Source organism: Ctenopharyngodon idella, chromosome 2, assembly GCF_019924925.1.
Source record: "Ctenopharyngodon idella isolate HZGC_01 chromosome 2, HZGC01, whole genome shotgun sequence".
Classification (NCBI taxonomy): Eukaryota; Metazoa; Chordata; class Actinopteri; order Cypriniformes; family Xenocyprididae; genus Ctenopharyngodon; species Ctenopharyngodon idella.
The window spans coordinates 15,587,110-15,614,628 of NC_067221.1; the positions used below are offsets into that span (position 1 = coordinate 15,587,110).

The following is a 27,519-nucleotide window of genomic DNA, read 5'->3' on the forward strand; positions in this document are numbered from 1 at the left end:
AACCAGGCAGTTTTGGGGCACCATTGACTTCCATAGTAGGAAAAAAAAAATACTATGGAAGTCAATGGTGTCCCAGAACTGTTCAGTTTCCCACATTCTTCAAAATATCTTCTTTTGTGTTGAACGGAACAAAGAAATTTATACAGGTTTGGAACAACCTGAAGCTGAGTAAATTATGACAGAATTTTCATTTTTGGGTGAACTATCCCTTTAACATGTCTGACTGTCAGTCCATATTTCTGATGAGTGTTTCTATAAAATTAAAGCATTGCCTATTGAAACATTCCCTACTGAATGAAAGTTGCTGCTCGTGCATAGTAAATCCAAATGAACTGACATTAATTTACCTGTATAATAATAATAACAATACATAATGTTGTTCATGCATCTCTAAAAAGAATCTATATTTTAGCCTATATATTTGAAGACTCCCCCTTCCCAACATACATTTAGTAATTCCAGAAATCTTGAGAATTGTATGTTCTTGAATAAGAATTGTTATTGTGGGTGAAAAATAAAAGAAAAAAGAAATATGATTTCAATTTAAATCTTTTTTTTTTTTTTTTTTAGCATTTCAATTTATTTTAATATAATTCAAATAATTTTAAGTCATCCTGTGATGGGGGCCCCCTAGTGGACCCCGACCCGGGCCCCTAGTTGAGAACCACTGTTATTTCTAGTCATTCTAGTTCTATAGAATCATCTTCTCTATAGAATCATTTAAAACAGAATGAGTTTTTAAAAAACAATGTGTTACTGCGATAAAATACGTCACGACAGAACGAGTTTTTGTTATTTGTACAGAAAAAGTCCGTATAGAATGAATATACGGGATCCAATAAAATAAGCCCTCATACAACATTGTTGTGCTGCTCCTACAGAATAAATTGCACTACAATAACTTGTACTGTAAATAAGTTCTTATATATTAAGTCCTAATAGAATTAGTGTTGCTGCTCCTATAGAATTAGACTGTTGTGTTAGTTGAAGCCTGTTTTTGTAAAGCTGTTATTGATCACATGATCGAGGGTGGACTAGCCGTGGCTGAACTGGGTGCGGGAACAGAAACTTGCACTTGGGTCGTTCTGCCACCCGCCTCCCCTTGTTCCGATATTAGCAGCAGAGCTCTACGTTCACCCCAAATGCGTGGATCTCCGCTCCAAGCCAGGGTCTAAACCCCTACATTTGCAACAAACCATCAGCTCAACCATGGGACCCCCTCCGTCTCCCCGCCATGCAAAGGATCATACGCAAAATAAAAAGCTTTTCGCTTGAGACGGAAACATAACAGCCTTGTTTTTTGGGAGTGACTCACCTCCCCTTCCCCAGAGTTTGATTCAAAAGAGTTCACAACCAAGATGGCCGCCGATCCCATGCAGGTAGGAAAAGTTTTTTATCTCGTGCAATATTGATGTAAAGAATCTTAAATGATGTAAAGTGTGCAGGGCAACTTTTATGCTTTGGAAACACAGTATGCGCCCTCAGCGTAGCTCTCTCGCGCACTTTCAAACCACTACTTTTCTTCCTTTGGGACGAGATTCTTCCTCCGCCGTAGAGCTCATGACACGGGAAAACGGGGAACGGGGCATGAAAAACACTAATGACAGGGGTTCAGAGCATGTATTTTCTCCCGTGCAGTCATAGTAGTGTCTCCACATAAAATTGGACTGATTTTATGCGGCGTTGCTTAGTGGAAAACACGGAGTTTTTGTGAATTGGAATTAAAACCACTGGCTGTGTCTCAACTCTGTGAGCTGCCTAACTAGACTGCAAAATGGGTTGAAGACAAAACCTAAAACAGATTTAAATAAAGCTAATAAACAGTAGTTTAGTAAGTCCGCTGCCGCCCTCTAACATTATTACCACCATTCAGCATCCCTGCAGTGAGGCGTAGTATGGTAAAGTTTACTGGGAAGTTGTTGAGTATGAAGTTCTGTTGGTTTATGCTTGTTTTGAGATGTTTTCTACAAATTATTTTGTAGTTATTTGGTTGGGGCTTTTCTTGCTTGGTACTGAACTGTAGTCTTGTTTCTAACATTTTGAAACTAGTTATCAAGATGAATGTGTTTACAACTGAATGTTTACAATGTAGGCTACACTTGTCTTTTAACACCATGGTTTGTTAGGTAATATAAACTAACAAACTAAACAATTTATCCTATATATTAACTTTTCTAGTTTCTTTGTTTAATAAATAAATAAAATAATTAAACTGTTTATCTGCTTTTGAGATCTGTCAAGATAATGTTTTTGGCAAACGGATGGCATTTCAATAACTGCAATGAGCTGTCATCTATTATAACTTGAATTATAAAGTGCATTATTGTGGAAGTCTTCTAGATATAGATTTTCACTCTTACTATAATGGTTATTTGTTTGAGTCCACCCATTATCACCTTTCATGTTGTACAGAGATGATATCTGAGCATTTGAAAATTCTGTTGTCCGGTATGCAAAACCAGGCCCAGGCAGATGTCATTTTGACAGTGTATTTAAATTAAGAACAGGATTATAGTATGTTTTTCAGCTATTTTAAACTGGAAATGACACTGTTGTTACCAAAACATGTCTTGTCAGCATTGTTCCTAGAACTGATAAGTCCAAGAGTATTATGGAAAGTGGAAGAGATACTGCTGTATAATTTGGTTTTATAGTGAATGATAGGAATGGTGACATTGTTGTTCGCTAAAGTGCTCTTTAGGATTCTCTTCAATGCATGAAGGGAGATTTTCACCCCATCAGTTTAAGTTTTAATAAGTAAAACACATTATTAATGAAACCATTTTTTGTCCTATGGTGTTTTAATATTGATTTTGTATGTGCGTGTGACTGTTGTCCTGAGTGTAGCGCAGCAGGCAGTACAAGGGAGGAACTGGAAGAGATGAGGTGCAACTGGATTTTCCTATAGTAACCAAAATGAAGTACAGAAGTTGCTTTTCCATGACCTTCAGTTGACACATGAGTCAGTGCTGTACGTGTAAGCATAGTGTCAGTTATTTTTTATTTTTTATTTTTTTGCAGACAGTGAAATGTGTACAAAGTCATGCATGAAGACTATAAACAAGAGAGTCACAAAATCTAAAATTTCAGAAGATTCACCCCTAGTTTTGCTTTTAGTTATAACGGACAGGAAAAACTGTTTCCAACTGGTGCGTTGTGGACAACGCTAAATACAGATGTAACGGGGTGTAAAACGTTTTGAGCTTGTCCACTTTTGACCACTTCCAGAGGTAGTCAAACGCATTCAACCAGATTGATTTTGTAGTGGAAAAGCTCATGATGTCGAATGTGTTCGAACAGCCACTAAAGACCGTCTTCTCTCCGCCTACTGACCTAATGCGTAAACATTATGAGAAGCGCACTAGCCAGACGGGATTTACACTTTGTTGGCTGAAGCCCCAAGTTTGGTTTGAAGACGGAAAACGTACCAAACACAATGTTCTCTCACCATTCCTGATTTCTAACATGCACTCGCCGCATTCAGCCGGTCTTGCGGCTGTCAGAGCAGAAATGAAAGCGGCTGCTCTCTGTATGTTTTTCCGTCGTCTTGGGTGTGTTCATATGTAAACTGCGCAAGCTTATTTTGTCCATTAGATCAAAAGATCTGAAAAAACCCTTACATTTACCCATCCATAGACCCTCCCCTTGAAGAAATCAGGACAGAAGTGGTTGAAAGTGGACAAAAGAGATGGATTAAAATAACAGGTGTAAATGGGTATGTCTCCCTCGTCAACTTGTGATCCGATCGACTAAAATGCATCTTATTAAATCCTAGTGGAAACAGGGCCTTACCATAATTCAGATATACTTCGAATTAATGAAGCATAATTTATCTGTTCCATATCGGTTAACTGCAGATATCAGAGATATATGAATTGATCTGTATTGGTCAAAATTGGATATTTAAATGTTCATGCTTATTTACCCCTTTTAGATTTACTTTTATTTAGGCTTTTAGTTAAGCTTTCAAAACACTTAAATAACTGTTTTTTTTATATATGGGTCATTGACAAATAAGGTTTTTAAAAGTGTAAAAAAAAAACAAAATGGAAAATTTTATTATGTGTTAATAATGAGATTATGTGGTTTTTATAATCAATTAACACTGCTTTTGTCATTTTTTACAAGATGGACAAAATTTGTCATCAAAAAAGTAATTCTGTTTAACCAAAATTTTGGTTAACACTTTTGGTTATACCGAATGACAATATTTTCAAACAGTGTTAACAGACTTATATCTAGCTAGCTAGCAAAAGGACAATCAAACATTTTATATTTAGTACATATTTTATATTTAGTTTTTGAAATATTACAACATTTTCCATGTTTTATAGCAGTTGTACCGAATGACCTGATGTTTCGGGACATGCGTATGAGCAAGTGAAAACATGATTTTTTTCAAATAATTAAGAGAGAATTAGTTAATTTACTTCACGACCATGTGTGGTCCTTTGCAGATGTCTGAATGATGTCACATCCTGTCACATGATATTGACCGCATGACTTGATCCAAAATGGTCCCTTTATATTGATTACTCCGAATGACATCAGTGAAATTCATTTTTCCGGACATTCTTTCTCTTAACAAAGCAACTAGTTCTACACATAATTGTAATACCATTTTCCACTATGTTGATATATGATGTTATAAAATCATGCCAGAATGAAAAAAATATATAAAAATTTATTACATTTTAAGATATTTTAATCACAAATGAAATGGCTGTATTGGCCTTTAGACAGTTAAACTGAATGGCCTTTTGACACTTCAAAATCTTTAAAATACCTATATGTAGCAAAATATCATTAAAACCTTTTGGATTCAATAAAAGAGATCTAGTTGTACTAGAGATATATACTCAGATATATTTTGCTAATTGTCTGTGCATATTTGACGAACATCACCTTCACCCTTCCTTAGACCTGAATGATCACATTCTGCTGAAAGTTTTCAGTGCTTTGTTGTGAAATTTATTTATGGCTCCACTTTCCCCTGGAGGAAGATTAGAGGAGCCGTGTCAGTTCTCTTACATGTTGTCATGAGCTCATGAAGAGCTGGGCTAAGCAGGATTTGGCTCACCCACTCAGACCAGTTATCCTCCCTGCTGATGTCAGTCATACTCTGTTTCTTAATGTGTATGTGTACCTGTTTTTGTTCATGCTTGGGGGGTTAGTGTGCATGATGCACTGGGAGATGTTAATGCAATAAAGAATGACTCCTGTTACTGCAAGCAACAATTAATCCTTAGGAGGTAATTTCCTTTATATGTTTTTGACTAAGAATGTTTTATTTATTCTTATATTTTTTGAATGGATTGAAGACCTTTATGTGAAAGTTGTAGTAAGCTATCGACAGCGAAATATGCTAGTATATTTTGTGATGACTAGAAAAGCTTTATTTTGTACAGGCTCACATGGTTTCGGAGCAGCTGGGCCTGGGGCACAACCTTGACCTGTCTGATACCATGGTGCAGCAGAAGCTAGATGAAATCAAGGAGCAGATCAAGAGGGAGATCCGCAAAGAGCTGAAGATCAAAGAGGGGGTGGAGAACCTTAGAAAGGTCACCACTGAAAAAAAGAGATTGGCATATGTTGATAATATGCTCAAGAAGTCCAACAAGAAGTTAGAGGAGCTGCATCAAGAGCTGCAGGAACTCAACGCGCATATTGTGGTGAAGGATCCAGAGGATCTTCTCTTAGGTATGAGCAAAGCTGTCATAAGTAAACTTCAAACATCTGTAGCGCTGAATAATATGACTATTATGTATTCAGATATTATACATCTATTTTGTGCGTGTGTGTATAGTTTGGGGTAATTTTTTTTTTTTTTAAAGAAATGAATACTTTTATTCAGCAAGGATGCATTAAAATCGATCAAAAATACTTTTGAACTTTCTATTCATCAAGACTCCAGAAAAAGTAAATGTATCACGGTTTCCACAAAAACATTAAGCAGCACAACTGTTTTCAACATTGATAATAATAAGTGTTTCTTGAGCAGCAAATCAGCATATTAGAATGATTTCTGAAGGATCATGTGACACTGAAGACTGGTGTAATGATGGAGAAAATTCAGCTTTGACGTCACAAGAAGATTACATTTTTAAAATGTATTCAAATAGAAAACTTTAATTTATTTATTTTTGTCATTTTTATAGTCATTTTAAATTGTAATAGTATTTCACAATATTAACTTTTTTCTGTATTTTCAAATAAATGCAGCCGTTGAAACTTTCAAAACCAATCAAAAATATTACCCACAGTATAAAATATTACCACAAACATACATATATATGCAGATAATATATATATTTTTTAATGTTTAGAAAGTTTCAAAGGCTGAATTTATTAATTAAATGGTGCAGTCTTGCAGTTTCCAGTGTGCCATCCTTATTGTTGCCATTTTTCAAAATAATGTCTTGCTCCACAGTGCCCACAAAGCAATTTTTGATTGCTTTGAAGATAATAAATAGCTATTACATGTGAGGTATGTGAGCACAGTAACACTATACAGGCGTAGCAGTTCATCTAAACTGAATAATTACAGAGCAACCCCTTTTGAACTGTAATATATTGTTGTGAAGATATCTGCCAGAAGCTTGATCAAATCTCTTGCCCTACTAACCACATCCTTATACGGGACAAGATTTAGCCTGGCATCTGATGTGAAGGGGTTTTTGTTTGGTGACTCAGTGCAAGAGGAATGTTGCCGGGTGTCACACCTCTGTGTTGACCTCCTCAGTCTGTGTCCGCTGAGCAGAAATCAGCAGATCTGCTTCCAGACGCGGCTGGGAGACAACAGCGCTCCAGTGCCAGTGCCTCAATGATGATGTCATAGTGCTATCTGTTGCTCAGCACTTGTCTTGTTCAGACAGTACACTTTTGTGAGACTGCTGCCCTCACTGCTGACCCGGGTCAAGCCTTTTGCACCTCATCATATTACTTATTACATCAAGGGCACATGCACAGTTGTTTGTTTTTGCGTATAGCATGTACACTACCGGTTCAAAGTTTGCAATAATTAAGTTTTTTTTATTTTTTATGTTTTGCTGCTCACGTTGCCCAACGTGCTGGGTAGTTTTATTTAACTCATATTGCTTGCTTAAAATGAACCCAAAATATGTTGGAAATGAACATTTATTAATAAGTTTAATGAATAATAATTAAACAATAAACATTTATTAAATTGCTTATTAATATATTTTCACCTTTTGATTATTATTGTTGCCTCTAGTAATTATGTGTTTGATTTTTAATTTCCAACCTATTTTGGGTTCATTTTAAGTCAGCCATATAGTAATTTTTAAACAATAGTTGGGTTCAATAAAACTACCCAACAGGTTGGGTCAAACATTTAACCCAACCGCTGGGTTAAAACAACCCAATCGCTGGGTTTGTTCATTTTCAACCCAGCATTTTTTAGAGTGTAGTATGGTTTCCACAAAAATATTAAGCAGCACAACTGTTTTCAACATTGATAATAATAAGAAATGTTTCGTGAGCAGCAAATCGGCATATTAGAATTATTTCTGAAGGATCATGTGACACTGAAGACTGGAGTAATGATGATTTGCCATCACAGGAATGAATTACATTTTAAAATATATTAAAATAGACAACAGTTTTTTAAATTGTAAAATTTCATAACCGTTTTTTACTGCGTTTTTTGATCAAATAAATGTAGCCTTGGTAAGCTTAAGGGACATCTTGCAAAAACATTAAAAAATCTTTTGACTTGTAGTGTAAGTGCAAAATAAATTGTATTCCAGTATGTTATAGGCCTGTAATCTACTTTTAAGCACCTCTTAAGTCCCCTTGTAATAGGTTAGTAATACCTGCCGTGTGTGCGTTTTTCTCTTAGCCTGCGGACTCTGTTTATAATAACCACAACAGAGGCATCTGTATTTATGCCTTGTGTAATGATGTGACTCAGGATTCTCCAGGTGCTCAACAAAAGACAATTGTTCCTCATTAACATGTGCTTCCCACACTAAGGTGCTCTGTGAAGATTTATCAATCACAGACAATCTTCTCGCTTCCGCTCTGAACTTCAACAACCTTCTTATTTTATATGTGCTGCCTATTAAGCAGTTTTGTTTAGATCAACGCATTTTTGGATACGCAAATCCTCTTATCCTCATATCCTCATCAAAGCTGCATTTCTTTGATGGTAAAGCTGAATTTTCAGCATCATTACTCCAGTCTTCAGTGTCACATGATCCTTCAGAAATCATTCTAATATGCTGATTTGCTTCTCAAGAAACATTTCTTATTATAAAACTTTTTAAGGGCTTAAAGGAGGAAATTAATAGTTTTTGTGGTTCAATTAAATTTAATATGGAATACAACGATAGTGAGCTCCTATTTCTGGACACCAACATTTTAAAAGTTGATCAAATCTTATCGACAACGGTATATAGAAAATCGACAGATAGAACAGCCTATGCATGCTTCAAGTAGCTACTAAAACAGGGTTTACCCTACAGTCAGTTCCTAAGAATAAGATGTATCTGTTCAAATAGACATTGTTATTGAGTCAAGAAAATTGTATTAACAAATTTTTAGAACAAGGATATAAGAAACAATGGTTGGATTCGGCTTTGGAGAAAGTTAATATTTTAGACGGTGTCTCGATTAAACATTCCAAAAGAAAGAAAAAATCATTGTTATGTTGGACCACATATACACCTAATAGCAAGGATGTCAAAAACATCATTAAGAAAGACTAGCATATTTTAAACACAGACGAGAAATCTAAAGAACGGTTTAATGATAGATCTCTGTTTGTGTATTCTAGGGGATGAAATTTGCGGGATTACATGGTACATGCCAACACGGCTTCTGTTGAAATGCATTTAAAAACAATGTAATGTCCAGTGGGCTTTTTTCCATGCAGACATTGATTGGCTTGTTGTGACATTAAAAAAAAGTTAATAAGTTTGTTAGCTGTTCTCAAAAACATTTGAATTTTATTTTTTGTCATTCAACGAATGTGATATATTTACTTTCTTGCCCTTTTGGCCTTCAATATGTGGGTAGGACCAGTTGCCACCTGACATTCCGTATTAATGAACACAGGAGTGCTATAAATAGAGCTGATAGTAAATCACCAGTTGCTCAACATTTCACAGAGGAATTTATTTTATTTTTTTTGCAATAGATATAGTACTTCCAATGCTACGTAACACAAGTATGGAACAGAAAGTATTATAAACTGAAATCTAATGGATTTTTCATCTTAATACTTTACAACCACATGGTTTGAATGAAGACTTTAATTAGTCTAGTTTTTATATATTGTGAAGCTGTTTTTCCCCCTCCTCCTTCCCCTTCAGATATATTGGTTAATTGTCAATTGAGTAACTGGATTATAATTAATTGATTTGAATACAAGTGTTTATGTAAGAAACTGTATATAAAGATGAAATGTTTCAAAAGAATGTGAACACTGAGGAAGGTCCTGCGTAACCAAAACGTTTGTTGAGGTTTTTAAATGCCCTGAGCACTTTATTTATTTATTTATTTATTTATTTATTTTTTTGCTTGCATGAGAAGATTGCTAGTATCTCTGTGTATAATCACACATGTAATCCAATTTTTGGGATATGCAGCAAATTAATTTTAAGTATTGAGTTTATTATCAATGTGTAAAACAGTAAAACTGCTTAATATTTTTGTGAAAGCCATGATACGTTTGTTTCAGAATTCTTTGATGAATAATAGAACATATGAAAACTTCAGGGTCCTTAATAAAATTATAAATGTCTTTACTGTCACTTTTGATCAATTTAATACATCCTTGCTGAATAAAAGTATTCTTGTTTTTTAAAAAAATTACTGACCCTAAACTTTTTTCTTCAATCTGAGGAACCATTATTTTTAACAACCAGCCATTGTTGCCAAGCAGCTTTAAAATGTTAAATGTAAAACACAGTAAAAATAATAAAGTTTAAAAATATAGGCTTTGATGAATGAACGGAAGGAAGATATTTATTTATTTTTTTTTCATTATTATGCATCAACAGTGATATTGGTTAACATTTCTTCTTTTTCAATTTATTTAGCCTTTTATTATATAGAACCTTGTTGATTTAACAGAAAAGTGGAGGGAGAGAAAAGTGCTTCACATAAATGAGTTGACTATACCAAGTGATTTGCTATTATTTCTGTTGAAGTCTAAATCAGTGATGCTATCAAAAACATCTTTTGTGTGTGTGTGTGTTGCCTGCCATCATATTTTTTATATTATCCAGCTCTGCAGTCACATAAAGTGCCTTTGTGAGAGCTGATGTTTTTGTTTGTTATTAGCAGAAGTCTAACTGGTTTCATTTATCTGTAGAGGTGGGGGAGTTTTGTCTAGTCTGGACATGTAAAGTAGTGCTGTGCTTCACTGAAATTATTTCAGTTTTCACAGTCCCTTATCACAGCCACACAAAAACATTCCTGGAAAACTGCAAGACTTAAGCAGTCACATTCACGAGAGTACTTGCACCATATAGACAGCTTATTAAACTTGCTGCACCAATAAAAGTAATGACAAATGAATTCAAATCATAAAGATTAGTGCAGCTTCTAAACGTGACTCTTAATGGTTCTCTCAAAGGTCAAACAAAGAATCAGGTACTTTTGTTGCAACATCCTTCCTCTTATTTGTGGTTGAGACAAAAATCTGGAACTCGGCACAGACAACTGCATAAACTTAAAGGGTTAGTTCACCCAAAAATGAAAATTGTGTCGTTAATTACTCACCCTTATGTCGTTTCACACCTGTAAGACCTTCGTTCATCTTCAGAATACAAATTAAGATATTTTTGACCAAATCCGATGGCTCAGTGAGGCCTGCATAGACAGCAAGATAATTAACACTTTCAGATGCCCAGAAAAGTACTAAAGACGTATTTAAAACAGTTTATGTGACTACAGTGGTTCAATCTTAATGTTATGAAGCGACAAGAATACTTTTTGTGCACTAAAAAACAAAACAACGAATTTATTCAACAATATCTGGTGATGGGCGATTTCAAAACACTGCTACATGAAGCTTCAAAGCTTTACAAATCTTTTGTTTCGAATCAGTGGTTTGAAGCGTCACCCCCCCAGTGGTGAGCCATTGAAATTCTGAAACACTTATGGCTTTTAAATATGTCTTTAGTAGCTTTCTGGGCATCTGAAAGTGTTAATTGTCTTGCTGGCAATGCAGGCCTCACTGAGCCATCGGATTTTATCAAAAGTATCTTAATTTGTGTTTGAAGATGAACTAAGGTCTTAAGGGTGTGGAACGACATGAGGGTGAGTAATTAATGACAGAATTTTCATTTTTGGGTAAACTAACCGTTTAATTTTTTGTTGCTCTCATACTACTCCGCTTCTGATTCCTGACCCAAAGAAAGTATCATTACTAAATTGGTCCTTTCCAGTGGTGGTTGTTTGGTGAAATGGGCTCAAGCCCCCACAGGGGTTATCCATCGTCACCATTGTTCCCTTGAGCAAGACACTTAAATAGATAATCTACCCAAATAAAAGCCATCCTCATGTCGTTCACACCTGTATGACTGTCTTTAGTGGAACATTGGCAACCAAACATTGACTTCCATTGTATGGAAAAAGCAAAATATATATTTCTCAATATGTCATGCAGGTTTGAACGACAAAGGGTGAGTAAAAAATTATGGAATTTTCATTAAACAGGTAGTTCCCCCAAAACTACCTGTTTAACTCTAGGTTGCTCCTAGGTTTCTCTTTCGGATCCTACTAACTTTCTGTCATTTGTTTCTCAGAGTGCCCTCTTACGCTGGACAGCCCTAAAAGTGAAGCACGAACATGCACTAGCAGCAGCAGACTAGCGGCCCTGAAAAAACAGAATGACATTGAATTGAAGGTGAAGCAGGGGGCTGAGAACATGATCCAGATGTATTCAAATGGCTCCTCAAAGGTATAGTACCATTTGGTTTTATTTAATGACTCTTTCTGCCTGAGGTCCCCCCCCCCCCCCCCCCCCCCCCCCAAGTTTTTGAAGAAGTCTCTTATGCTCACCAAGGCTGCATTTTTTTTGATCAACAATACAGTGAAAATAGTCATATTGTAAAATATTATTAACTTCTTTGTACTTGAATATAGGGCTGGGCGATAAGGCAAAAAAAATCAAATCTCTATTTGTTTTTGTTTTTTTCAGAATGATAGACCGATTCACGATTTTGATTTTTTTTTTTTTTTACTGTTTAACTTATCAACTTAAAAACTACAATATGATTCAAGTAACACTTTATTAACAATCTGGTTAAAAAAAAGTTCCATTACAAGTGCACCAAACCTGAAGTGATCAACATGGTGTAAATGTAAAACAATTTGTTAAATATCTTAGCAGAAAATATGCCTGAAATAAATAACACCAGTAATAGGCTATTATTAACAGCAAATGCTTTGTGAAAACAGAAAACAACAGCAGCTTTCAGCCTGTCATCATCATGTAAACATGAAATATCAAACATACAGTAGTCCTTTACAGGTTTTTGCATTCCATTGCGCTATTTGTCCTATTGTTTTTATGTTTGGCGCACTCGTGTCTCGGTGTCTTTTGCAGCGTCTCACCCATGAAACGGCATTCTAAAAACACGGCGGTCAAATTAAAAATACTTCAACTTGCGTTTAATAACTTTGCCTTTTTTTTCTCATTCCACTGCCAGCGTCTCATTTTTGTAACGCAATAACGCATTTCTGAATGAACAGCCGCTTAAAGAATAGTGATGTGTTCTACGTTCATAGAGCGTCACGTGAGAGCGGTTAATCCGGCGCGCCGGCGCCATTATGAGGTCGGTTCATTTTCTTCTCCTAACGGTTATCATAGCTGTATTATCAACATGTCATTATTATCAACATGTCTAATTGTAAAGCTTGCTAACATGTTTATTCAAAATCGCGATTTCTCGATTTCAAAAATAATAAAATCGAGGCAAAACATTGAATTCAAATTAGTCGGAAAAATCGCCCAGCCCTACTTGAATATATTTTAAAATGTAGTTTATTCTTGTGATTTCAAAGCTGAATTTTCAGCATCATTACTCCAGTCTTCAGTGTCACATGATCCTTCAGAAATCATTCTAATATGCTGATTTGCTGCTCAAGAAACATTCCTTATTATTATTATTATCATCAATGTTAAAAACAGTTGAGCTGCTTAATATTTCTGTGGAAACCATAATATATTGTTTCCAGGATTCGATGATGAATAGAAAGTTCAAAAGAACAGTATTTATTTGAAATAGAAATCTTTTGAAACATTATAAATGTCTTCACTGACACTTTTGATGAATTTGATTGAAAAAAAGTATTTTCTTTTCAAATAAAAAAATCTTACTAACTCTAAACTTTTGAATGGTAGTGTATGAGCAAAGAAAAAAGGCCAGTATATAAAATACATCTAAATTCACTTTGTTAGAAACACAGACCCCAGAACTTCTGCTTTTCTTTAAAGGAACACTCCACTTTTTTTGAAAATAGGCTCATTTTCCAGCTCCCCTAGAGTTAAACAGTTGAGTTTTACCGTTTTCAAATCCATTCAGCCGATCTCCGGGTCTGGCGGTACCACTTTTAGCATAGCTTAGCATAGTTCATTGAATCTGATTAGACCGTTAGCATCTCGCTCAAAAATGACCAAAGAGTTTCGATATTTTTCCTATTTAAAACTTGACTCTTCTGTAGTTACGTCTACAGAGTATATAGAGTATAGTTATATAAAGTAGTCCCTAGCCATATCGGCCTAGAAAATCGCAACTTTTCATTTTCCGTCGGTCTTAGTACACAATGTAACTAGTTTTAAAACAAGTTTTAAATCGTAAAAATATTGAAACTCTTTGGTCATTTTTGAGCGAGATGCTAACGGTCTAATCAGATTCAATGAACTATGCTAAGCTATGCTAAAAGTGGTACCGCCAGACCCGGAGAGTCTGCAGTGGAGTGTTCCTTTAATGACATGTTTGAGTGCAGCTTGCCTGAGAGGTTTGGCCACAAGAGTGGCGCTGACGGTGAGCTTATTCGCTCTGGCTACACACACACACACACACACACACACAGACACACACACACACACACACACACACACACACACACACACACACACACACACACACACACACCACCGTCAGGATGTGGAGTGTTAACAGGCCTGAAGCACAGTGCAGCCCTATGGGAAATTAAACAAGGGCTGATGTCAACCAGGAAATGACTTGTAAACGGAAGCCTTTCCTTCTCACAGTCTCTCAGACGGGACGCAGTCCCTGGAATATGTTTAGCCTTTGACCAGCCTGCACGAGAGTCCTCCCAACATTAAAAAAAAATATTATTATAGATATCTAAATGTCTAATAAAATGAAGTGAAAATAAAAAAAAAAAAAGATAAGGAAGAGAATTTCCTGTCAAACAACATTTCATCACATAAAATCTATTTATGTATTTGCATGACTTCTATGACTATGTTGTTGACTTCACAGGACAGAAAACTGCTTGCAACAGCACAGCAGATGCTTCAAGACAGCAAAACAAAGATCGAGTTCATCCGAATGCAGATCCTCAAAGCCAGCCAAACCAGCGAGCTCAGCTTTGACAACAATGATGTCATTGGTAACACTCAAACGTAGATCCTCCAGCATTAGCATTCACAGTTCAGCAAAACAAAAACTAATAAATATATTTGTGGTGTTGTGGTGCAGCCAAACCCATCATCAGTCCACTGGACCTGCGGGTGGAGGAGCTTTGCCATCACACACGGATAGAGTACGCTGTGGCCGAGGGGGCCAAGAATGTCATGAAGCTGTTGGGCTCTGGCAAACTGGCCGAGAAAAGGGCGCACTCAGAGGTATTTTCAACTGTGTTGTCATCATCGTCTAAAACTGACCTCATGGTGCATCTGACTTTTAGCACTATTTTTAAGTTTTAACATGTTTATAGCTTTCACCTTCTGACCCTTGCAGTCTTTGAAAACAAGGTGTTTAGAGAGACCACCAGCAGTGTACGAGCTTGGAGTTTGAGATTATTTGACATAAAAAGTAGCAATACAACTGCGTTACAACTTCTTTGTCAAGGATAACACAATAAAGTTGCATTAACTTATTTCCATTTTGGTCCTTGATTTTAGAGAGTCATTCTCATGATGACAGTTTTGTTGGCATCTATCTCCTCAGCAATGCACATACAACCAATTCATACACACACACACACACACACACACACACACAAAAATACAAATACGTTGACATAGCTTGACATAGAATAAATTTATAGAATATAGAATAGAATATATTAAATTTTTTGGTATTTTACTTCACACAAGTAAGAAAGATTACAATTTAATTTAATTTGTAAGCTTGCTTACTTGTGTGAAATAAAATAATTTAATTTGAAAGCTTGCTTGTAAGTTTGTACGGAGCCCCGGACAAAAAATAGTAGTCAAAATCATGCTCACAATTTAGTAAATCGTGCGCACGTTTTAATAAATCGAGGGAATGAATTAATAAGTTGTGCGCACGATTAAGTAAATCGAGGGAATGAATTAGTAAATCGTGCACACGATTTAATTTTTTTTTTCTTGCATGTCATGTGCGGGGCTCCGTAAGTTTGAAATAAAAATCAAATAATAAAAATTAATTTAATTTATTTTCTGTCATGTTCTTGATAGACATGGTCACTATCTCCTTGATAGTCGTGACGTAACAAATACTGGTAACATTTTACAGTAAGGTTCATTAGTTAACATTAGTTAACTACATCAGTTAACATGAATTAATAATGAACTGCACTTCTACAGCATTTATTAATCTTTGTTAATGTTAATTTCAACATTTACTAATATATTATTAAAATCGTGTTGTATTTGTTAACATTAGTAAATGCACTATGAACAAACAATAAACTGCTGCATTTTTATTAACCAATGTTAACAAAGATTAACAAATACAGTAACAAATGTATTGCTCATGTTTAGTTCATGTTAGTTAATATACATTAACAAATGTTAACAAATAAACCTTATTGTAAAGTGTTACCCAAATACTCTTTCCAGGTCCAGTGTCCATTTCAAGTAAGAATACTATCTCAACAGCTGTATATGAGCACTATTATTTAAAGCACAAATTTAAGCTAAGCTATAAAAACTCACAATGTACACTATTGTCTCTGGTCTCATGGCTTCCCAGACACCAATATTTTAACGATTCATAAAAGATTAATCATTGTCTGGCCATCTGAGATTTCAGTATGGAGATAAAGGTTAGGATAGACACCGTGAGAGTGTATATTAGCACCGTTTGTTTGCTTTTGGGATCTGATAGAGTGTGTGGACTCTGTGACGTGCTGTCAGACTTAACAGCCGCATGAAGAGCTGGTTGAAAAATTCTCCTTTTGTGTTTGATGTTAAAAATATTAATCATGTTTGAAACAACATGAGGATTAGTTAGTAATGACAAAAAATCAATTGTTTGTGAACTATTCTTTTAATGCCATTGTTTTAAGCTTAGCTTCTACATAGTAAGGTTCATCTATGCATCCATGTAACTGCCATTAATTCCTCCTCTGTAATTCTGTGAAATCCAGGCCCAAGCCAGATTCAATGAGTCCAATCAGAAGCTGGATTTGTTGAAGTATTCCTTGGAGCAGAGACTCAATGAGCTTCCGAAGAACCACCCCAAGAGCAGTCTGATCATGGAGGAGTTATCGCTCATGTCCTCTCCAGCCCTCAGTCCCCGCCAGAGCTTCATATCCACACAGAACCACAACAGCACTGTCAAGAACCAGTACAGCACCAAACCAGCTGCACTCACAGGTGACCAACACGTATAACCTTCAGATTTAGCTTAATGTTATTTAAGTGTTATATGAAGCTGTTAGCAGGATGGTTTTTTAAATAATTAATACTTTTATTCATCAAGGATGCTTGAAATTGAACATTTATGATCTTATAAAAGGTTTCTATTTCAAGTAAATGCTGTTCTTTTGAACTTTCTATTCATCCAAGAATCCTGAAAAAAATGTGTCAGTTCCTCAAAAGAACTAAGCAACACAACTGTTTTCAACATTGATAATAAGATACGTTTCTTGAACAGCAACTCAGCATATTAGAATGATTTCTAAAGGATCATGTGACACTGAAGACTGGAGTAATGATGCTGAAAATTCAGTTTTACCATCACAGGAATAAATTACATTTTAATAATATTCATAATATAAGAGACTTATGTCAAAAACTTTAAAAAAAAAAAAAAAAAAAAAAAATCATACTGACCCCAAACTTTTGAACAGTAGTGTATTGTAATGGTGACTGTTATTGACTAAAACAGGCAAATTAGAGGTTCGACTCATGGGATGTCAGGACCTGTTAGACAGTGTTCCTGGTCGGTCAAAAGCCACATCGGTGCCGCTGCCCGGTTGGAGCCCCAGTGAAACGCGCTCCTCTTTCATGAGCCGTGGGAACCGCAGAGGAACCAGCGTTCGAAATCTCTCCAAAAATGATGACTTGTCCAGTTGAGTAGTTCTTAGTGCTTACTTTCAAGTGGCTTTTCACAAGCCTTTTATTTGACTTTGTACAATTAAAAATCAAAACACTGTGGAGTTGAGGAGCTTAATATGTATTTGTGTTTCTGTTTGTATCCAGATGAGATTAGTGCTGTGCTGAAGCTTGACAACACTGTAGTTGGTCAGACCAGTTGGAAACCTGTCAGTAATCAGTCATGGGACCAGAAGTTTACATTAGAGCTAGACCGGGTAAAACTCAAAGTACATGTTTATTTATACATGATACATTCATAACACTCCTGCATCTTGTTTTATATGCTGTGGCAAATGTTTGTATACCCATAGTCTCGTGAGCTGGAGATCTCGGTGTATTGGAGAGATTGGAGGTCTCTTTGTGCAGTGAAATTCCTGCGACTGGAGGACTTCCTGGACAACCAGCGGCACGGAATGTGCCTTTACCTTGAGCCACAAGGGACTCTGTTTGCAGAGGTAACTTTACAATATTGTCTCTCAGCGATCAATACTTTCTCACAAAGACCCCTCTGATTAGCAGCCCGGAGCTCTGTGAGAAAGTCAGAGGAATTCCTCACGCTCAGTGGCCCCTGAAACCCCTGGGCAGGTTTTCCCACCTTTGCTTCTTTAAAGAAACTGAGCCTAGTAGATCTGAAGTGGAATTTGATTAGTTTCAGAGCTTGATCTAAAAGCCATTTTTGTTACAGGTTACCTTTTTTAATCCAGTCATTGAACGAAGAACCAAACTCCAAAGGCAGAAGAAGATCTTTTCAAAGCAACAAGGTGAGGGCATCTCCTCTACATAGAATCATAGTATTATGATAGTTTTATAATTTTACAATTCATCAGACCCTTTAAAGGAGTCATTTAGGGTTTCTTGCACCAAAAACAATTGGATTAATCAATTATTGAAATGCCTTATTTTCAAAAATGTCACTTTAGTCAATTCATTGGTATTTAACGAATTTGACTGTCTTTTGTGGCAAAACCAGTTTAGTCCATGTGTGCTTTTTTTTTGCAAAAACCTCTAAGTCCACCTCTTTGGACAACAAGACATAGTAAAACATCAGTTCCTGTCAGTTTTACAGCAGCAAAAGGAATACTGTTGTTTACTTGCTACTCACAAAATCCTGTCATTTCCACTGTAACGATGGACAAAACATGATAATAACTTGCAGCTCAGCAATTGAAAGCCGGCTCATACGCACACTGTCATCTTGAAATCATATGATTCGATTTGCGTCTTCCAAATGGTTCTTCTGTGGAGGCTTTTGCTGACAAAGGGAAGTGGCGTTTAAAAGTATTTTGTGAACGTATACTATGTACGGAGAGCATTCGCTCAATATCATTATCTCATTTTTAACGGAGGTGGTGTTTAGTGACTTTTGCATCTGAATTCTTCAAATGTTTTTACACAATTTGATTAAAAGTTATTTTTTTTTATTTATTTATTTTTTTTTTTTTATACAAGTTGACAACTGGACACCACTGAAATCCTCATAAATAGATGGTGTAAATATTAAAATTGCCAAAAAAGAGATTGATTTCAACCCACAGTGCTCAGCGTAAATGAGTACACCCCCTTTGAAAAGTAACATTTTAAACAATATCTCAATGAACACAAAAACAATTTCCAAAATGTTGACAAGATTAAGTTTATTATAACATCTGTTTAACTTATAACATGAAAGTAAGGTTAATAATATAACTTAGATTACACATTTTTCAGTTTTACTCAAATTAGGGTGATGCAAAAATGAGTACACCCCACAACAAAAACTACTACATCTAGTACTTTGTATGGCCTCCATGATTTTTAATGACAGCACCAAGTCTTCTAGGCATGGAATGAACAAGTTGGTGACATTTTGCAACATCTGTCTTTTTCCATTCTTCAAGAATGACCTCTTTTAGAGACTGGATGCTGGATGGAGAGTGATGCTCAACTTGTCTCTTCAGAATTCCCCATAGATGTTCGATTGGGTTCAGATCAGGAGCCACTGAATCACTTTCACCCTGTTCTTCTTCAGAAATCCAACAGTGGCCTTAGATGTGTGTTTAGGATCATTGTCATGTTTTAAAAGTGCACAACGCCCAAGGTAGCATCTTCTCTTTCAGTATAGAGCAGTACATCTGTGAATTCATGATGCCATCAATGAAATGCAGCTCCCCGACACCAGCAGCGCTCATGCAGCCCCACATAAGCCCCACATGCCACCACCATGTTTCACTGTAGGCACCATGCATTTTTCTTTGTATTCCTCACCTTTGCGACGCGTTTTGAAGCCATCGTTTCCAAAAACATTTATCTTGGTCTCATCACTCCAGAGTATAGAGTCCCAGTAGTCTTCATCTTTGTCAGCATGGGCCCTGGCAAACTCTAGGCGGGCTTTTTTGTGCCTGGGCTTTAGTAGAGGCTTCTTTCGTGGACGGCACCCATGCATGCCATTCCTCTGCAGTGTACACCGTATTGTGTCATGGGAAATAGTCACAGTTTGGCTTTCTACTTCTTTAGATAACTGCAGTGAACTTGCATGCCGATTTTCTTCAACCCTTCTCATCAGAAGACGCTCCTGTCGAGGTGTTAACTTCCGTGGACGACCTGGACGTCTCTGTGAGATGGTTGCAGTTCCATCTTTTTTAAATTTTTGTACCACTTTTGCTACAGTATTCTGACTGATAAGTAAAGCTTTGCTGATCTTCTTGTAGCCTTCACCTTTCTGGTGTAAAGAAATTATTTTCTTTCTCAGGTCTTGTGACATTTCTCTTCCATGTGGTGCCATTGCTGACAGCATGAAATGGGAAGGGGTTTTAACACCCTTTTATAGTCAACTGTCTGCTGGACACCTGTGTAATGAATAATTAGACTCACCTGTGGTCGAATTCTTGTAAAATTAGACATTTGTAGTCTGAAATGTAGCTTTGCTCCAGAGACTTTCAGTGGAGTGTACTCATTTTTGCATCACCCTAATTTGAGTAAATTTTGTTCTCTAAGTTATATTATTAACCTTACTTTCATGTTATAAGTTAAACAGATGTTATATTAAACTTAGTCTTGTCAACATTTTGGAAATTGTTTTTGTGTTCATTGAGATATTGTTTAAAATGTTACTTTGCAAAGGGGGTGTACTCATTTATGCTGAGCACTGTAAATAACTCATAATGGGCCAATTATAAATGCAGTGCCTTTTAATAATGCTGGCACTTTGCTTGTAGTAAAGCAAAACAGTGATTTATTCCCACCTGTCAACAGACCTGGGCTTCAATCCCAAATCTGCACCTGCACCTTATTCCTTTATTTTTCTTTGTGAAACACCATTTGGTTCAAGTTATGTTATTGTCATTGTAGCTTCTTGTTTATATTACCATGATCTCTATGTAAAGTACTTTATAGGGGTCTGATGAATGTGTTTCTTCTTGTCTGCAGGGAGAACGTTTCTGCGGGCCCCTCAGATGAGCATCGGTACATGGGGCCGGCTGGTGAGAAGAGCCATTCCCTCTCCCAATAACTCATTTAGTCCTCAAGTGGCTGAACTGGCAGCTGAGACTGGACACAGCAGTCACCCAGGAACCCCTGCTCTGAGGAGGTATAAACATGCAATACACACTTACACTGGTAAACAAGTCACTTTTGTCAAAGCAGTGCTTTTAAGTGTCTATTTGTATTTGTCTGCCCTCTCTAGTGACCCAATAGTGACAAAACTGGACTTTGACAAAGACACTACACCAAAGCATTACTCTCCTGTTAGTATAAGAGAAGTCCTGCCTGAGAACCAGATCCCCAACAAAGAGCGAGAACAGGTAACATCACACGCTATCATGTTGTCATAGAGATAAGCCACCCAGGCATCTGAATTGATGCCATCTGTTTCCTTGAAAGCACAGTTAAAGACTCTGAGGATAAAGATCTGAAGCAGACGTGTAATTCATGTTCAGTCTCTCATCTGCCCCCTTGCATTTAAAAGGAATAGGAAATGCCTTCACCGTTACTTTTATTAACATAAAGATAACCGCTATCCAGTCTCATCTTGTATAAACAGTGGCAGCTGAAAGGCTTTTTTTCCTTTTACAGGACACTTTGACCACATTTGACTACCGAAATGACAGGAATAGCATCATTGTTCAGTCTGACCTTGAGGAAGTCGTGGAACGTGAGACTCAACCGTCAGCATTACAGCTCATAACTGTCCAAAAGAACACAGAAATAAGGTGAACTGTTTATAATTCTTATGTTTTTCTTGTACTAACAAATATACACTTGACTATTACTGAAGGTCTTTTGTTGTTTTAGGGAAGAAGAAGAAGAGGAAGAACAGTTTCATTTCAGTCTTAAAGACTTTAAATGTGTTGCAGTGTTAGGACGGGGCCATTTTGGAAAGGTATGAGGCTGTTTATGCTTATAATTTTTTTAATATATAATTTAGTGGTGATTGCTAAGGCAATATTACTATTGGATATTTACTATTTTTTGTGCATGCTCATTTCTTCTGTTTTTACATTTAGAATATCTTTGTCGTCATCTTACACTCAAGTCAAGTTAATCTATACTAAAACTAATAATTTATTAATAAACTAATAATTTAATAACACTGTTAAATGTAATCTTTAGCCAATCTCAGAATGAATATCTTATATGAATGTTTTTCATACTGAACATTATAATTTTGTGATGCCTAAATGCACTTGTAATATTTAAAATATCATTAGTCATAAATATCGTTTGTTATTTGTGTGTGTGTGTGTGTGTGTGTGTGTGTGTGTGTATATATATATATATATATATATATATATATATATATATATATATAATTATTTAATAATGGACCATTTATTGGTTATTGTCCATAACATAAGACTGTCAGCTTGTCTGCATCTGTTTTAATATTGGCACATCCCTACTTTTTTTTTTCTTCCCCTATTAACCTTTTTAGATCAGAGACACATTTGACTGGTCACATTTGACTAGTCAACAACCACACAGAATCCCCTAACAACACCTTTGCAACTGATTTTGGTGCCCTGATAAATACCTAAAATTGTGGTGGTGACTTTTGCAAAGGCATACACCATTCACAGAAAATGTAAAAATCATTACATCTGTATCACATTACCTTTTCCCTCAGGTGTTACTAGCAGAATACAGTATTACAGGTGAAATGTTTGCCATCAAGGCCCTTAAGAAGGGAGATATTGTTGCCCGTGATGAGGTTGAAAGGTAAAATTTTCTCCTCTATTTTATATATGATCATTTTTGAACAACACTTATCAACTACTAGCTGTTTGGTCTTATTTTATCCTGTTATATTTTCTATTTTCCCAGTTTGATGTGTGAGAAGAGGATATTCGAGACTGTGAACAGCGTGCGGCACCCGTTCCTGGTCAATCTTTTTGCGTGTTTCCAGACCAAGGAGCATGTGTGTTTTGTGATGGAGTATGCAGCAGGAGGAGACCTCATGATGCACATTCATGCCGATGTGTTTTCAGAGCCACGGGCCACGTGAGTGACAAGTTGTGCTTTTTAGATTATTGTAATCAAGCCTTTATCAGTAATACATCTTCTGTTGATCTTGATTGTTGCAGGTTTTATGCAGCTTGTGTTGTCCTGGGGTTGCAGTTTTTACATGAGCACAAGATTGTATACAGGTATGTGGAAAAATTGGTGGTGCTCTGTACTTAAGACCCGATATACTTCAAGTGAAATCGAAGAACAAACTGATGTGACAATTTCAAACAAAATCAGGTCAAATCGAAGTTGGTTTGGAGTTTATTTTTGGCGTTTGAAACAGCATGCCGAAGTGAACTTTCCAGAAAAGTTCACTCTGGCTGGTAAACGCCTTCAAACTACTATCGGTTTGTGGCGATTATGTAATAGTTAGGTGTGTGCCGAGGCTCCGTGTTCTTTGACATGGAAATCTGGAAGCACACAGCCAGTGTTGGGGAGTAACTAGTTACATGTAACAGAGTAACAAAATAAATGTAACTGTAATCTGTTACTGTATCTGTTACATGCTTATTCAATAACTGCTTTATTTCCTATTTGGGTTTATGTATATGTTTTATTTTTTAAGATTAACTGGCATTGTTAGATGCCAGTGTTTCCCGTCAAAGCTATGCAGATTTGATTTCAAAAACAGAATCATAGCTATTAAACTCTTTCTTGTTATGATTTTAAATCTGTATTTAACCTCAGAACGATCTCAAAGTAAAAGGAGGTGCTAAAGTCTGAATTTGTGGTTGCTGTGCTTTAAAATTAAATTATTATAATCTTAATTCAAGTGATGAAGGATTTTGAAAGTCTGACAGTAATCAGTGTTGAGTACAACTGTAAGGTTAACCCTGCCTGGTTTCAATGCTTGAAAATGACAGTTGAAAATATTCGTTAGAAATTTAGAGAAGTAATCATAAAGTAATTAAATGTAATCAGTTAGTAATTGAAATAGTTACACTACTAATTACATTTTAAATAGGGTAGCTTGTAATCTGTAACCGATTACACTTCCAAATTAAACTTCCCAACAGCACATATTTACATATTCATCTAAATGCCACACTCGTCAGTGTGGGTGGCATTAGGATGTTCGCTAACAGTATATTGCTCGCTGGTCACGTATTTCGAACTTCTTTTTACCCCTAAAAGAAAAAGGAAAAAGAACTTTGCCATAAGTATATCGGGGCCTTTAACTATTCAAATGTTGACACAAATGTTCATTGTTTTTCATTTAATTAATTTGAGGATTAATCAATGTATTCTTCAGAGATCTGAAGTTGGATAACTTACTGCTTGACACAGAGGGATTCGTCAAGATTGCTGACTTTGGTCTTTGCAAAGAAGGTAAGGGTATGTTTGTTGTTGTGTTACCCTCTGTACAAGCACCAGATGCACATGTTCTACCTGTTTCTGTGTTAGGAATGGGTTACCGGGACAGAACGAGCACTTTCTGTGGCACTCCAGAATTTCTGGCTCCTGAGGTGTTAACCGAAACATCCTACACACGTGCAGTGGACTGGTGGGGGCTCGGCGTGCTCATTTTTGAGATGCTTGTTGGGGAGGTCAGAGTCAACGGTTTTTCATTTCTTCTTCATCTCTCCAAATATACTATTGTTTAAAAGTTGGGGGTCTGCAAGATTTTTGAATATTTTTGAAAGAAGTCTCACCAAGGCTGCATTTATTTGATAAATAAAAAAACGACAGTATTGTGAAATATTATTACAATTTAAAAGAACCGTTTTATCATTTAATATATTTTAAAATGTAATTTATTCCTGTAATTTTCAGCATCATTACTCCAGTCTTCAGTGTCACATGATCCTTCAGAAATCAATCTAATATGCTGATTTGCTGCTCAAGAAACATTTTTTTTTTATAATTATCACTGTTGAAAACAGTTGTGCTGCTCAATATTTTTGTGAAATCTGTTATAAATTTTTCAGGATTCTTTGACTAGGAAGTTCAAAAGAACAGCATTTATTTGAAATGGAAATCTTTTGGAACATTATAAATGTCTTTACTGTCACTTTTGATTATTTTAATGCATCCTTCCTGAATAAAAGTATTTATAAAAAAACAAATCTTACTGACCCCATACTTTTGAACGGTAGTGTACCTCATAACCATTATTCTGCTCAAGGTATATGACATTGTGACGCTACTTAACACATATGATAACAGACTAGATGAGAAGACAATCATAATTATGTTCACACTCAAGCAAATGTTTTATGTGTGAAAGTGACATCAGTATCAATCCTAGATCATCTTTAGGTTCAAAAGGTGTATTTTTGTAAGCCATTCTGTGTGACTAAGTGGATTCATGTTTCCATAGTCTCCATTTCCCGGTGATGATGAAGAAGAGGTGTTTGACAGCATTGTGAATGACGAGGTTCGGTACCCAAGATTCCTCTCAACAGAGGCCATCTCCATTATGAGAAGGGTTGGTACCAAGGGCAGCTTTATTAGTGTGGATTTACCAAGTGTAGACAAATTTTGTAGGAGTATCAGTCTTATCAATTTCTTTCACTTTTGCACACAGTTATTAAGAAGGAATCCAGAGCGCCGACTTGGAGCTGGTGAACGCGACGCACAGGATGTGAAGAAACATCTGTTCTTCAGGGTAAGTTCTGAACCATCTGGCTACATCTACATCTTGAATCCTCCTTCCAAGAATACACCCCCCCCCCCCCTTGATTATAAATATTATTTGTACCTTATTTTTCCAGAATATTGACTGGGACGGACTACTAGCAAAGAAAGTGAAGCCACCATTTGTACCCACAATCCAAAGTTCCAGTGACGTTAGTAACTTTGATGATGAATTTACCTCAGAGGCTCCGGTGCTGACACCACCCAGAGAACCCCGGCACTTAAACCAGGACGAGCAGGACCTGTTTGTAGACTTTGACTATATTGCAGACTGGTGTTAGCCATGTTGGCATCCCTCCCTCTACACACACAGATGCAGATAATGTGAATCAGACCATTTGCAGATATCCTTATTTTGTTTTCAGTGTTATTTTAGGATTACCACAATCCCTTTTCTGTTTTGACATTTCATCAGAAATGATTGGACCTAAGCAGTGATTGAGAAAAACATGAATTGATCAGTGTAGTTTTCAACTATACTGACAACCACAGCTCATGATGAGAACAGGTGATCAGGTGTCTTACTGGCACCCCCTAGTGTTGTGGAAGTCAGTATGCCACATCCACATTCATCTTGCCCACAGAATTTCATCAGTTACACTGAGAATCATGAGCCTTGATTTTGATATTTTTGTATTTGAAGCATTTAAAATGTGAGTGGTTAAAAAAAAAAAGTCTGTCAAATGTCAATGTTAATTATTTGAAAGTATTTTAAAGCCATAGACCGAGATGATAGGTATCTGATACATCTAATGAATGTACAATTTTCCATCATTACCAAAACATCTAGCCATTTTTATGCAATGGAGTCTATACTCTTCCCTACAGTACAGTATTAATGCATTATGATCCTAGTTAAAATGAAAACTGCAAATATTTACTACCATAATTACAACTGTAGTCATATATATATATATATATATATATATATATGTCATAGTGCTCTGAAACAGGAAATGTATCTTCTTTCATTCATTAAGTTATTTTTCTGTCAGAGAAAGTCATGTTTTTTTTTGTTTTTTTTTACCAGACTTAAGCTGTCAGTGGATTTACACTAGCGTTCAAAAGTGTGGGGTCAGTAATTAATTATATATATATATATATACATACACACTGAAGACTGGAGTAATGGCTGCTGAAAATTCAGCTTTGCCTTCACAGGAATAGATTACATTTTAGAATATATTCAAATAGAAAACTATTACTTTAAATTGTAATAATATTTCAACATATTACCGTTTTACTGTATTTTTGATCAAAGGTGAGCATAAGAGACTCTCAAAAACATTTAAATTTTACTGACACCAAACTTTTGAATGGTAGTGTGCGTGCCTGTGATAAGCAATCACATTACCTCATTTGTTGAGTTAGCACTAGTTGTTCCCTACTGAAATTCATTTCGTAGGTTTTTGTTCACAAAAAACTCATAAATGATGGACATGAGTCATGACAGACTGGAATCCATGCTAGACACCAAATATCAACATGAATATACTAATAACTCTAGTTGTTCAAACATGCGCTAGAAGCTTCATATGTGTAATGAGCAATCCAAATGGAGGGGTAGATACTAGTTTGAGGTCTGGTGTGTTATATAGGCTACACTACATGAACACTATCAAGCTGGAAGCACTAATTTTTGTCTAAAATATCAATGTTTTATCTAAATTGTGGGAAACAATGGACTGTACAAAGGTTTTCTACCCACTACTTATATGTCTAAGCATGATGCTAAGGAAATGTTTCAATGGTACAGTTGTGAAGTTTGACTTGACAATGATGTAAATAACAGGTTTTGCTTAAACTGTCAGCCATCATGAATGCAAAAATTAAATGTTTATTATGTAAGTTGTGAGCCTCTTTCT

The 27,519-nt window shown here is 36.0% G+C and overlaps 1 protein-coding gene across 1 annotated transcript; it reads left to right on the forward strand.

The window, feature by feature from the left end:
* Nucleotides 1-1,045: 1,045 nt before the first annotated feature.
* LOC127498254 (serine/threonine-protein kinase N2-like) lies at nucleotides 1,046-27,502 on the forward strand. Its single transcript, XM_051867404.1, has 22 exons — nucleotides 1,046-1,379; nucleotides 5,409-5,700; nucleotides 11,778-11,932; nucleotides 14,487-14,616; nucleotides 14,706-14,851; nucleotides 16,585-16,813; nucleotides 17,328-17,510; nucleotides 17,642-17,751; nucleotides 17,848-17,991; nucleotides 18,222-18,297; nucleotides 20,942-21,101; nucleotides 21,198-21,315; nucleotides 21,587-21,723; nucleotides 21,806-21,893; nucleotides 22,638-22,729; nucleotides 22,835-23,011; nucleotides 23,095-23,157; nucleotides 24,270-24,346; nucleotides 24,422-24,564; nucleotides 25,338-25,445; nucleotides 25,545-25,625; nucleotides 25,732-27,502. The coding sequence occupies exons 1-22, from the start codon at nucleotides 1,359-1,361 to the stop codon at nucleotides 25,933-25,935; spliced, it is 2,934 nt and encodes a 977-aa protein (XP_051723364.1). The 5' UTR covers nucleotides 1,046-1,358; the 3' UTR covers nucleotides 25,936-27,502.
* The last annotated feature ends 17 nt before the right edge of the window (nucleotides 27,503-27,519 follow it).